Source organism: Dysidea avara, chromosome 8, assembly GCF_963678975.1.
Source record: "Dysidea avara chromosome 8, odDysAvar1.4, whole genome shotgun sequence".
Lineage (NCBI taxonomy): Eukaryota > Metazoa > Porifera > Demospongiae > Dictyoceratida > Dysideidae > Dysidea > Dysidea avara.
In genome coordinates this window covers 14,626,037-14,640,924 of record NC_089279.1, presented here as the reverse complement: position 1 = coordinate 14,640,924, position 14,888 = coordinate 14,626,037, and the positions used below count along the sequence as shown (strand labels likewise).

General features: G+C 37.1%; 1 protein-coding gene across 1 annotated transcript in view; it reads right to left on the bottom strand.

Moving 5' to 3' along the window:
- Positions 1–14,888, bottom strand: part of LOC136263050 (uncharacterized) — a 308,373-nt gene that overhangs the window by 234,607 nt on the left and 58,878 nt on the right. The window contains exons 11-15 of the mRNA XM_066057501.1: positions 13,258–13,497; positions 13,114–13,203; positions 12,970–13,064; positions 10,452–10,692; positions 8,734–8,790 (exon numbers count right to left, since the gene is read on the bottom strand). Coding sequence (XP_065913573.1) covers positions 8,734–8,790; positions 10,452–10,692; positions 12,970–13,064; positions 13,114–13,203; positions 13,258–13,497 — 723 coding nt within the window. The remainder of the gene's footprint in view (positions 1–8,733; positions 8,791–10,451; positions 10,693–12,969; positions 13,065–13,113; positions 13,204–13,257; positions 13,498–14,888) is intronic.

Genomic DNA, 14,888 nt, shown 5'->3' with positions numbered 1-14,888 from the left:
TTCTCTCCATCAGCTTTCAGTACATGGGATGTAATTTGGTAGTGAATATTTATTTAGTTTTCTAAGGGCCCATATCAATGATAAGTCTGAGCACTCCTGGCACTAAAAGGCTTCAGGTGGAAAGCTATGCATCATCACACAAACTTAACAGCTGGAAACTGCACCTTCTTCACACAATGGCCTGCCAGGTGAGGCTTTCTCCCATCCCATACACGAGAGAATGTACCCTAGTTATGCGAGACTAAAGAAACAAGACTATCAAGGTGTTATAACCAACACAAACTAACCTCCAGCGATTAGTAGTAACTTCTATTCATGCTGTCTATTAAGCAGGCATAGCAACCACTCGTCTTCATATCGAAATAGTCATTGTCGCCCACTTTCAAACACAAGTGAACAGTAGTTCGCTTGTCTAGTGGGCGTCACATGCTAACTGTTTTGGTTGGCATTAAATAGAATTGTTTTACGTTTCTATCAATTCCACGAAAACACCTGCACATTATACGACTGTCTCTTCATACAACATGGATTCTATTCCCGGTGAGTGCGAAGCCTTAGACCTTACAGTTTTCTCAAACATTATTTATTTATTTATTTATTGTTTATTCATTCATTATTAATGACATAATTTTAACCGCATTTCATATTATCTTTAATACTAGGTTCTATAATTAATGATTTACAGTTATCTTGTTCTGTGATATGTATTTTGATAAGTAAGAATTTATGGTAATGCACAAGTGTTCTGCCTATTAGGCTAGTATTGTGCTCCATGCTTTCAGGCACCTATTATGCTCATTGTTATGCCAGCATAATTGGCTGCTCCCTAAACCCCTGAAGTAGAGGCGGAATGTATTAAAACACCAGGATGGAGTACACTTCTCACTAATATATCAAAATAAGAACCTCCACTGCAAACGTCAAGGTGAAATACATCCATAGGTCAAGCAGCTGACTTTACAGACACCCTCTGTTCTCTTCGCACATCTGAGTTATCTTCCAAAAGAGCACAGTAAATAATATCAGATAGAACATCATGTTGTCGTATGTGAAACAGTCCATGACCACCGTCAATCAGATGGTCTCCAAAACACTCAACATACTGTCCACATCTAATACACTTTTTAAAAACAATTATGTATATTGTTTCGCGGCAAGTTTTGGCCCCATACTTTAATTTAAGGGTAAATCCTATGCATATTTTATTTCTTATTACATTACAAGCATGGCAAAAGTAGCGTAGCTATAGAGTTATTGTTTCAACAAGTTACAGTGTTTTGTTTGAGGCTATGTGTACAAGCCGATTTATCGGTGTATGCATTTTCAGTGCATTGTTACTAAAAATTACCTGTATGTATAAGGTTGAAGCATACATATATATATATATATATATCTAATCCAAAACAGCCAAGCTGTAAAAAACAGTGCGGCCCTCAAAAAGGCTATGGTGAAAAAAGATGTGAAATCCAAGGTGGCGGCCAAGAAATGGCTGTGATGGTAGGTTAATGGTAAAAATTTTAATAACAACAATTCAGGTGAATTTTTGTGCCGCTTGGTCTTGGCAAAAAATTCACCTAAATTGCCGTTATTAAATTTTTTACCATTAACCTACCATCACAGCCATTTCTTGGCCATCACCTTGGATTTCACATCTTTTTCACCATAGCCTTTTTGAGGGCTGCACTGTTTTTTTACAGCTTGGCTGTTTTTGATTAGATTTCATTTCTTTTTATATTTGTATACCACAAAGCCGGCCTATGGCCAGCTTTGGGACTTTTTTAACCTGTCTTTTTTTTCTTTACCACAGGAAGAAGAAAAGATGAAGCAGATGTACTTTAAATATTTCTGATTTTATCAGTAAATGTACAAATTATATATATAATACATATATTTATTACAGAACTCTCCATGGTGGTTTCTTTGTAACTGAACACTCTACAAGGTGACTTCTTCTTGCTGCCCTCTCTACAGGGTGAATTGTTAGTAGCTGAACACTCTACAAGGTAACTTCGTCTAGCTGATCTCTCTACAGGGTGATTTGTTTGTAGCTGAACTATCTACAAGGTAACTTCTTCTAGCTGATCTCTCTACATTGTGATTTGTTTGTAGCTGAATTCTGTGCAGGTGATTTGTTTGCAGATGAGCTCTTTACAGAATGGTTTCTTTGTAGCTGAACTCTCTACAAGGTAACTTCTTCTAACTGATCTTTCTACAGGGCAATTTGTTTGTGGCTGAATTTTCTACAGGGTGATTTCTTTGAAGCTGAACTCTCTACATGGTGGTTTCTTTGTAACTGAACTCTCTACAAGATAATTTCTTCTAACTGATCTCTCTACAGGGTAATTTGTTTGTAGCTTAACTCTCTACAGGTGATTTGTTTGCAGCTGAACTCTCTACATGATGGTTCTTTGTAGCTGAACTCTCTACAATGTAACTTCTTCTAGCTAATCTTTCTACAGGGAGATTTGTTTGTACCTGAACTCTCTACAGGTGATTTGTTTGCAGCTGAACTCTCTACATGATGGTTCTTTGTAGTTGAACTCTCTACAAGGTGACTTCTTCTAGCTGATCTCTCTACAGGGTGATTTGTTTGTAGCTGAACTCTATACAGGTGATTTGTTTGCAGCTAAACTCTCCACATGATGGTTTCTTTGTAGCTGAACTCTCTACAAGGTAACTTCTCCTATTGATCTCTCTACAGGGCGATTTGTTTGTAGTTGAACTCTCTATATGGTAGTTTCTTTGTAGCTGAACTCTACAAGGTGATTTCTTCTAGCTGAACTATCCCTTTCCAAAGTTGCATGAACTCCCTATAAGGTAAATTTTTCTAGCCGATCTCTCTACAAGGTGAATTGTTTGTAGCTGATCTCTCTACAGGATGACTTGTTTCTAGCTGATCTCTATACAGGTTACTTGTTTCTAGCTGATCTCTATACAGGTTACTTGTTTCTAGCTGATCTCTTGAATTCTCTTCAGGGTGACTGCTCTATTAGGATGACTGCTCTATTAGAGTATCTCGATCTTGCACTTGCTGCACCAAGTTGGATTTCGTGTTATAACTCCGTGGCTTTAAGTCTGATTCTTCTACACCATTGAAGAGCCTTTCTAAGATGATTACTCCTTCTATACAGCGATTTTCAAAGCATTCCCCCTAGCGGTTTATCTGGTAGGCATGGCAAGTAGTCGTTTTTTTTTATTAGCTAATCTCGATTGCGTAATTGTTATACACTGTTGGTTTTTTCGTTGTATCTTCCTGGTTTTTAGCTCGATTTCTTTCAAACCACAAAAGGTTTGAGGTTCAATAGTTAACCTATTCACCCACCGATTTTCAGCTTCTTCCCATACGCGGTTTACCCTGTAGGCGTGACAACATATTAGTGTTATTTTTCGTGAATAATCGATCATAACTCTTTTCCTGTTTATCGTATCGTAGCCAAAGTTGGTACAGAGATGCGCCTTTATACCCCCTTCTGTGTGCCAAATTTCAACACAATCGGATATAGCGTTCGCGTGTTATAGCAGTTTTTGTAAGTGTGCGAAAAGAGGAAGAAAAATAACAAGAAACAAAAAAACGAAGAAACTAAGCCAATTTTTGAAGTCGCATATCTCGGGAAAGCTTGAAGCGATTTCGCTTTAATTTGGAATGTGGAGTGCTGAAGGTGGAGGGAGTGTCCACAACAAAAATCGTCTTGTTTCATCAAGGCAGCACAGAGCTACGGAGGTGAGAAAATTGCATTTTCTTTCTTCCTGTCAATATATTCACGGGTGTTACACACCGGCTTCTTGGGCCGCACGACACACTACCGTGTGTCTTGATATATATACATAAATCCATGAAAAAGTGAATTTACTAAACCTTTAAAACATTTTACGCATTTTAATACTCAAAATCTGTCAGGGGCTGCACTCCTAGACCCACATCTATACATACAACTACTACTAAAATCCAGAAACCACCTTGAAATTGAAAGTATCCTGGATATGCCTCTAAGAAATGGCAATCTTACATTAGGGGATGCAATTACATCACGCTTAACTCAAAGGTGGTGTATAAAGCCATGTAAATCTATTGTGTTGTAGAAGAAATGTGATGAATTTATCAGCAAATTTGGTGGTTAGGGCTCATGATTGATGGAATGTGAGTTGATTTTAAATACTGAAGTATTCAAGAAGAAGACAAAGTTTATTGACGATGCACTCAATAAACCAGAGTAAATAGAAGTCAGTTGATTCATAATAGAGACTAGTTTACCATTTAGATGAGAATGTAGTGGATGTGTATGAAGTTATTTAACCATATTATGGTAAGCGTAATCACAAACTGTTGTATATCGCTTACATATACACACAAGCATGCCACTTTATATCTTTACCACGGGTATCAAGACACACGGTAGTGTGTCGTACAGCCCAAGAAGCCGGCACGCCACACCATGAGAATATTAACAGGAAGAAAGTAGACACAATTTTCACACCTTTATAGCTCCATCATCCTTTATCCGATTGAACCCAAATTTGATACAGAAGTGTCGGCTAGGTTGGGGAGTCTACATTCCAAATGTGAAGAAAATCGCTCCAGTCATTTCCGTGATACGAGCGGCCAAAGTTTGAGTTGTTTTCTTCGTTTTTTTCTTCTACTTCTTTTCGCACACTTTACAAAATCTGCCATAAAATGCGGATACGTACTCCGATCAAGCTGAAAATTTGGCACACTTAAAGGGCTCATTAAGGCGAATCTCAGTACCAACTTTGGTAGGAATCCGAAGAAGATTAACAGAGTTGTGACCGATTATTTGTGTAAAATAAGGTCGAAGGTCTGTCACACCCACAGGGTAAACCCCTTGAAGGAATGAGCTGAAAATTGCTATGTAGATGGAGTAACTATCGTAGGAGTGCCTTTTTGTGGTTTGAAAGGAATCTAGATAAAGGCCATCGAGATATGACACAAAACCCAACCTGTGTCACAATTACGCGATCGATTTTTATCAATAAAAAAACTATTAGTTTTCACGCCTACCAGGCAAACCGCTTAGAGCAATGAGCTGCAAATCGGTGTATAGCTGGAATAATTATCATAGAAAGTCATTGCAGTAGAACAGAAGAATCGGATTATAAACCACTGAGTTATGATTCAAGAGCCAACTACATGTAGCAAATGCGAGATCGAGATACTCTAATAGAACAGTCACCCTAATAGAGCATTCAGCTATGTTTATAACTTACTCCATTATAGAATTGCATTACATTGCAAGTTATTCTGTAGGGAGTTCAGCTACAAACAGTCAATTTTATACACCATTCAGCTACAAATATATCGCTGTACAGATTCAGAACATTACAAGTCACACTAAAGAGAGTTCAGCTATAAACAAGTCACCTGTAGAGAGTTCAGCTAAAAAGAAGCTACGCAGTAGAGAGTTCATCTACACAAACAAGTTAGCTACCATATAGAAATCATCTACAATGTTCAGCTACAAGTAAGTCACTCTGTAAAGAGTTCAGCTACAAACAAGTCACTCTGTAGTACAAACAAGTCATCACGTAGAGAGTTCAGCAACTAATCAAAAAACCACCCTGTAAAGAGTTCAGCTATACAAACAAGTTATAACTCTATAGAGAGATCAACTAGAAACAAGAGAGAGCTCAGCTACAAACTTAACAGATCACACTCTAGAGATTTCAGCTAGAAACAAGTCACCCTGTAGATAGATCAGTTAAAAACATGTCATTCAGTAGAAAGATCAGCTAGAAGACATCAAATTGTAGAGAGTTCAGCTACAAACAAATCACCTTGCAGATAGTTCAGCTACAAACAAATCACCCTGTAGAGGGATCAGCTAGAAGAAGTCACCTTGTAGAGAGTTCGGTTACAAAGAAACCACCATGTACAGAGTTCAGCTGCAAAGATGTCTCTACAGGGTGACTTGCTTCTCGCTGATTTATGGATGACTTGTTTCTAGCTGATTTCTTTACATGGTGAATTATTTCTAGCTGAACTCTATAGGGTTATCTGTTTGTAATTGAACTATCTACAGGGTGATTTGTTTGTAGCTGAATTCTCTACAAGATGATGTGTTTCTAGCTGATCTCTCTACAGAGTGACTTAAGTCGCCTTGTACAGAGTTCAGCTACAAAGAAACTATCATGTATAGAGTTCAGTAGCATACAAATCACCCTGTAGAAAGTTCAGCTACGAATATATCAACCTGTAGAGAGTTCAGCTAGAATGAAGTCATGCTGTAGAACGATCAGCTAGAAGGATCACCTTGTAGAGAATTGAGCTACAAATTACCCTGCAGATAGTTCAGCTACACACAAGTCACCCTGTAGAGAGATCAGCTAGAATAAGTTACCTTGTAGAGAGTTCAGCTTCAAAGAAACCATCATGTAGAGAGTTCAGCTACGAACGAATCACCTTGTAGAGAATTCAGCTACAAACAAATCACCCTGTAGAAATATCAGCTATAAGAAGTTACCTTTAAGAGAGTTCAACTACAAAGAAACCTTCATGTTGAGAGTTCAGCTACAAGCAAGTCACCGTGTAGAAAGATCAGCTAGAAGAAGTTACCTTGTAGAGTGTTCAGCTGCAAAGAATCCATCATGTAGAGAGTTCAGCTACAAACTAGTCACCCTGTAGAGAGGTCAGCTAGAAGAAGTTACCTTGTAGATAGTTCAGCTCCAAAGAAACCATCATGTAGACAGTTCAGCTGCAAATAAATCACCCTGTAGAGAGTTTAGCTACGAACAGATCACCATGTAGAGTTCAGCTAGAAACAAGATCAGCTAGAAACAGGTCATCCTGTAGAGAGACCAGCTAGAAGAAATCACTTTGTATGTAGAGAGTTCAACTACTAAAAACCACCCTGCAGATAGTTCAGCTACAAACAAGTCATCCTATAGAGAGATCAGCTAGAAGAAGTCACCATGTATAGAGAGTTCATCAGCTACAAAGAGACCATCATGTGGAGAGTTCAGCTGTAAACAAATCACCCTGTAGAGAGTTCAGCTCTACGAACAGATCACCCTATAGAGAGATCAGCTAGAAGAAGTCACAATGTATAGAGAATTCAGCTACAAAGAAACCATCATGTAGAGAGTTCAGCTGTAAGCAAATCACCCTGTAGAGAGTTCAGTTCTACGAACAGATCACCCTGTAGAGAGATCAGCTAGAAGACGTCACCTTGTAGAGAGTTAAGCTACAAAGAAACCACCATGTAGAGAGTTCAGCTGCAAACAAATCACCCTGTAGAGAATTCAGCTACAAATAAATCACCCTGTAGAAAGATCAGCTAGAAGAAGTTACCTTGTAGAGAATTCAGCTACAAAGAAACCATTCTGTAAAGAGCTCAGCTGCAAACAAATCACCTGTACAGAATTCAGCTACAAACAATTCACCCTGTAGAGAGATCAGCTAGAATAAGTTACCTTGTAGAGAGTTCAGCTACAAAGAAACAGTCATGTAGAGCGTTCAGCTGCAAGCAAATCACCCTGAAGAGAGTTCAGCTATGAAAAGATCACCGTGTAGAGAGTTCAACTAGAAGAAGTCACCTTGTAGAGTTCAGCTACAAAGAAACCACCATGTAGAGCATTCGGCTGCAAAAAAATCACCCTGTAGAGAATTCAGCTACAAACAAATCACCCTGAAGAAAGATCAGCTAGAAGAAGTTACAATGTAGAGAGTTCGGCTACAAACAAGTTACCCTGTAGAGAGATCAGCTGGAATAAATTACCTTGTAGAGAGTTCAGCTACAAAGAAACCATCATGTAGAGAGTTCAGCTGCAAACAAATCATCCTACAAAAAGATCACCCTGTAGAGAGTTCAACTAGAAGAAGTCACCTTATAGAGAGTTCGGCTACAAAGAAACCACAATGTAGAGACTTCAGTTGCAAACAAATCACCCTGCAGAGAATTCAGCTACAAACAAACCACCCTGTACAGAGATCAGCTACATACAAGTCACGCTGTAGAGATACCAGCTAGATACAAGTTAACCTTATAGGGATCAGCTACAAACAAATCACCCTGTAGAAATGTGTTGGAACAAATCACCATGTAGAGAGTTCAGCTAGAAACAAGTCACTCTGAAAAGAGTTCAGCTCAAACAATGAGCATTTCAGCTACAGATCAGTTATGTATAAGAAGCCACCTTATCACCTAAAGTTTGTGAATATCATTCATTGTTAAATATTTTTAATCTGACAAAAACCTGTACACAAAATTTCTTTCTTTGTTCCACAATTCCTGCAGAAAAGGAAAAAAAAAACAAGTTAAAGGAAGCACCAAAGCCAGTTTATGGCTGGCTTTGTGGTTTGCAATACAAAAAGAAGTGACATCTAAACCAAAACAACCAAGCTGTAAAAAGAGTGCGGCCCCCAAAAAGGCCAGGATGAAAAAAGATGCGAAATCCAAGGTGGCAGCCAAGAAATGGCTGTGATGGTAAGTTAATGGCAAAAATTTTGTTTTACGACAATTCAGGTGAATTTGGTGCCGAATCCTAATGGAGGAGGCAATGCAAATTCACCTGAAATGTCGTAATTAAAATTTTTGTCATTAACCTACCATTACAGCCATTTCTTGGCCGCCACCTTGGATTTCACATCTTTTTTCATCCTGGCGTTTTTGGGGGCCACACTCTTTTTTACAGCTTGGCTGTTTTGGTTTAGATATTATATACGTATCAAATGTACTATAGGTATGTACACAAATAGGTACTGCACTATACGTTATTTACCTTTTGGATTGTCTTAAGAATCAAATGTTGAAAATCATTACCCTCCTTCACTAAATCCTTTAATAAAACATTTATGGTGATTAAATGTACAATAGCTATATACATAACACACACAAACAAATGCATGCACACACGCGTGTGCACACACACGCACACATGCATGCATGCACACATACACACACATACGTATTAGACTTGTTGCAGCTCAAGACAGCTGCATTTTGATTTACAGTAAAGCCATTGATTAAGAAAAACAGAAAAGTAGCATGATGTGTTAATAATAGCTTTTCAAAAATGTTTGAAAACAAGCACCAATTTGTTACAAAGTAATTGGGCATATAGTTTTAACAATTAACCTCTAACAATGCTTGAAAGCACCAGTGAATGCAGTGGCAGATCTAGATTTTTGAAAGGGGGTTTCTGAAAGTTAGTATAGCTGAATAAGATGGACAACATTTTTTCTCCAAAAACTTTAGAGATTTTAGAAGCACTGAGATTGGATTTTAGGCTACTTTTACTTACAGTTACAATGATTTCAACTGTAAATATTATAGGTAACTATAGGGCAAAAGTTGTGACTATAGTATGTTCACGTTGAGCTGAATCCTGAAAAACAGCTAAAAATTAAAAGTGGATTTTTCTCAACAGAGTTAACATTTCAGCCAACCAGATGATTATTGGTAACAGCAAAGATGTCAACAATAGACACATACGGTTTGGCTCCATTACAAGTTTGGGAAAGGGCTGTAATGGACACTGTACTTATATGGTTTCCCCATAGGAAATGTATTGTGAAAATTTTGATTGGCCGTAAATATTATGTCAAGCATTTGAACAAAAAGATTTTGAAATATTTTTAGCAGGTCAAGCAGTACTACTAATGAGCCAAATTTCAAGATCGTGTGTAATTATATCCATGAGTTATTAAATGTTTTTGAAGATTCAGCTCAACGTGAACGTACTATAAGCTGTAGCTTTGATTGCTCTATTAGAGTAGTTACCTGACTGTTCTATTAGAGTATCTCAATCATTTTTAATGCAGTGGGAGGTCAAAAGTGAAGTGTTGCTAAGGGTTTAATAGCAGTTAGTTGCATGCATGCCACTGAAATACAGTTGTATATAGTTGTTTGCTATGACAAATTGCCAAAGAACAATAATGAAACTAGTTAGACTGCCAGTGGGCTAAATTTAAAAGAGTGAGTGAGAAAGCCAGTGAGTTATGGAGCCAGTCAGTCAGTCAGTCAGTCAGTCCATCTGTCCGTCCGTCCGTCAGTCAGTCAGTTAGTGGATCATAGGTGAGTGAGTGGATATAGCCAACAATTCTTGTTTGTAAAGTACCAGTACAACATGTCGGGATGAGGCACTACAGCACTTTCAAAGACAAATGATACCAATTCAGTAGACATGCAAAGGTTTACCTGTATCAGGTTCAATTCAGAGAACATAATTATTATATGCATGAATTGGTTGTTGACACAGTTTGAAACTTGATATAGGAGGATACATGTACATACACACAAACACATGTGTCTTCAACTTTTCCAAGGTATCAGGCACACATGGAAGATCAAAATGGCATAAGATTACTGGCTATAAAGTTTAAACATTTTACTTGTACTGTTTATTGTACAGGCAGTAAAGCACAATTTTACTGTGATGCAAAAACGAAGTATGAATAGTTTTTGCAAGCTACTGCATTAGTGTGCATTTACACTTACCACAATTGCTAATGTTTGCTTCATAATTTCTAGGTGTAGTCCATTCTTCCTAATATAAGTTGGAATCATTTCAATAAATGCAGTTTCGATTTCATAATCAGTTTCCAATTCAAACAAGTTAAGAACATCTAATTTCATAATATCCAACACAAAGTTATGCTCCTTTTCACCATTTCTATATGCTTCACCTACACGCTCAATTAAATTTAATATAGACTTTCTGCAGTTGACATCAGAAAATCTGCAAATATCATAGCATATATATTAACAGTTAATAGTTACTATCATATCATTTCAAATGAACACAAAACCAGATCAAGACACACGGTAGTGTGCCATGCTGCCTAAGAAGCCGGCACGCCACACCATGAGTATATTAACAGGAAGAAAGTAAACGTAATTTTTGCATCTTTGTAGCTCCGTGATCCCTTATTCGATTGAAATCAAATTTGCTGCACAAGTGCCCGTACGGTAAGGGAGTCTATATTCCAAATTTGAAGACAATTGCTCTGGCCATTTCTGAGATACGAGCGGCCAAAGTTTGGGGTTCTTCTTCTACTTCTTTTTGCACACTTTGCAAAATCTGCCATAAACCACGAATGCATGCTCCAATCGGGCTGAAATGTGGCACACTTAAAGGGCTCATTAAGGCGGATCTCTGTACCAACTTTGGTAGGAATCCGATGAACATTCACGGAGTTATGACCGATTATTCACGTAAAAAAAGGTCGAAGGTCTGTTACGCCTACAGGGTAAACCCCTTGAAGGAATGAGCTGAAAATTACTATGTAGATGGAGTAGTCATCGTAGGAGTGCTTTTTTGTGGTTTGAAAACAATTGAGATAAAAGCCATCGAGATATGACACAAAACCCAACTTGTGTCACAATTATGCGATTGATTTTTATGAATAATTAAACCTTTAGTTTTCACGCCTACCAGGCAAACCGCTTAGCGTAATGAACTGAAAATCGGTGTGTAGCTGGAATAATCATTATAGAAAGTCATTGCAGTAGTACAGAAGAATCAGATAGCAAACCACCGAGTTATGATCCGAAAGCCAACTAGTGACGTGTAGCAAATGCGAGATCGAGATACTCTAATAGAACGTCACCCTAATAGAGCATTCAGCTACGTTTATAAGTTAATCCATTATAGAATTATATTACATTGCAAGTTATTCTGTAGGGAGTTCAGCTACAAACAGTTAATCTTATGGATAATTCAGCTACAAACAAGTCACCCTGTAGAGAATTCAGCTACGAAAAGATCACTCTGTAAAGAGTTCAACTAGAAGAAGCCACCTTGTAGAGAGTTCAGCTACAAAGAAACTACCATGTAGAGAGTTCAGCTGCAAAAAAATCACCCTGCAGAGAATTCAGCTACAAACCTGTAGAGATATCACCTAGATACAAGTTACCCTATAGGGATCAGCTACAAACAAATCACCCAGTAGAAATATGTGTTGGAAACAAATCACCATGTAGAGAATTTAACTACAAACAAGTCACTCTGAAAAGAGTACAGCTACAAACAATGAGAGTTTCAGCTACAGTTCAGTTGTGTATAAGAAGTCACCTTATTACCTACAGTATGTGATTATCATGCATTGTTAAATATCGAAATATTTTTAATCAGACAAAAAGCTGTACACAAAATTTCTTCTTTTGTTCCACAATTCCTGCAGAAAAGAAAAAAAAAACAAGTTAAAAGAAACACCAAAGCCAGTTTATGCCTGGCTTTGTGGCTTGCAATATAAAAAGAAGTGATATCTAATCCAAAACAGCCAAACTGTAAAAAAAGAGTGCAGCCCTCAAAAAGGTCTGGATGAAAAAAGATGTGAAATGGGGAGAAGGCAACGCAAATTCACCTGAATTGTCGTAATTAAATTTTTGCCATTAACCTACCATCACAGCCATTTCTTGGCTGCCACCTTGGATTTCACATCTTTTTTCATCCTGACCTTTTTGAGCGCTGCACTATTTTTTTACAGCTTGGCTGTTTTGGTTTAGATAGAATATAAACACCATACATTGGCAGTTTTATGCAGAGTGGTTAGGATATGCATATACACATCCATGCAAGCTGTAAAAAAGGGAGTGGCCTTCAAAAGCTTGGGTGGAAAATTGTGAATCTAAAAAGTGATGGCTAAAAAGGATTGCCATGATGTTAATTCCAATAATAGCTGTATTGGTATTATCATCATTGCAGCTATTTCTTAGCCGATATATGAATAGCCAATATTTAAACACACAGCCAATACTTGAAAAGTGTAACTGATATTAATTATTTTGAGATGTAGCAAGTAAAATATCTGCACTATAGAGTTGCAATTAATACTCATTATATTAGCACGTATCTACCAATATTATATTGGTATAGTATATTGGTATAGATACAGCACAAATCTTGAGGTGGAATACTACAAATCTTATTATTACTGACTTGATCATATGTGTATGTATACATACAGCGTAAACCTTCATATGGAAAAGATCAACATGCACATATATGCTCTACCTATTAATTATCTCTGTTAAAATAATACTCCAGGATGGTTCCTTCAGATCAGTATCAGGTGGAGTAGGACAGTTATTCAAAAACTCTTGCACAAACTATGTGTAAATTATGGGCACATATATTCACAGATTCTGTATTACATACCGAATACTCCCAAAATAATGCATCTTTAAATAAACTGGAAAATTGAGCTGGTGTTAGTTTCTTTGCTTCTATCTTACCCTTAGCATTAATCTGTTGACAACATAAACTCCAAAATGTATAATAACATAATATTTATTAACTTACAGCAGCTGTGAGATTTTTGCTAAATACTTTATCAAATTCCCTAAGCAGTTGCACTCCTTGCCGAATTTCATTCAAAAAATCCATAGCATTGTCAGCTTTGAAATCTACATGATCTACTAACATATATAAAAAGTTCTGAATCTCTGATTCAGCAGTGTCCAAATAAGCAACTTCTTTATCATTCTCAATCCCAACTCGTTTAGGCAGTACTTCAAATGCATACCTTACAAATGCTAATACCTACAACAAAATAAGTCACAGAAAACAAAGCAATATAGTAAGTTAGGTGTGACTAAATAATAAATTTACATATTAACACAAAATCATGATAATAATATATAATTCTCTGTGTGTATTTCTGTTTATGTAACTCTATCCTACAAATAATCTACCAAAACTCTATAGTGTCACATGACTCGCATTGCTAAAAATAAAGTGTACTGCAAAAAGTCAGTTAGTATGTAAAGCACACCTACGCATATAAAAAGCCACGAGTATGGCCTAAAAATCTAAGTTAAAATGTAAAATCCAAATTGCACGTTGTTTAAGAAATGACTACATATATAATAATGATAACATTACTATGTCACTGCTAAAAGCTTATTAGATTTAAGTTATTTGCTTCGCTGCCATCTTTACTGGTTTTGAAGACTAGACTCTCTTTACAGCTTGAATTTATTGGAATTTTAGTATTGGCAACTTCCCATGTCAAATCACAGGCACGCACTTGTTTACTCTAACAGAACGGTCACTCTAATAGAGCAGTGATATTCGCATTCTAATAATAGAACATACAGAGGAAACAATAACTTTCTTTTATAACGTAGAAATTCGGACTAGTATTTTTTAAATTTAAAAATGAAGTAGGGATCTATACAATAAAAGTAGTAAAACAAGAGATGAATGATGGTATTACAACATAGCTCAGTGGGAAAGTCCCTACTTTGGCATTGAACAGAATCAAAATAGCTAATGTGCCAAAGTAGGAACTTTCCCACTGAGTTATGCTGTAACACCATCATTTATCTCTTGTTTCACTACTTTTTATTTTATAGATCCCTACCTACTTCATTTTTAAATTAACAATTTTTAAAATACTAGTTTGTTTAGTTTTTTGTTGTGGCACAGTTAGCTACAATGTAACTTGTATTAGTCAACTTGTATTTTCCACATCTGTAGGTATGGGGAAGGCAGATACCATCACTTATAAACATCTTGCCCATTTGCTCAGTGAGAAGTGGAGTTCCCTAAATTCTGTGCTTATGGGCTGGCATTGCTAGTAGACATATTTTTTTATAAGAAAAAGAAGCAAACACAATCAGTATATTTCATTACTGTTCTAAAGGAGACAGGTGCCCCTCAGCAACAGCAAGGTCTACAGCTGGAGGTACACAGGGATGCTTGGATCTAGAATGCAATCCCCTAATGTGACGCTTGGATTTAGAACGCAATCCCCTGATACACATCACCGAAAAGTGAAGCAAGGAGAACCCCAAACTACAGAACAATGTAGCGTAAGCGACAATTATCGACCGGTATGTATTATCGACCTAAGCATTTCCCGTAAAAACAATGAACTCCTCCGTAAATTCGTACTTGTTTATTGGACTGTTCTAATGGTTTCTGTCCTC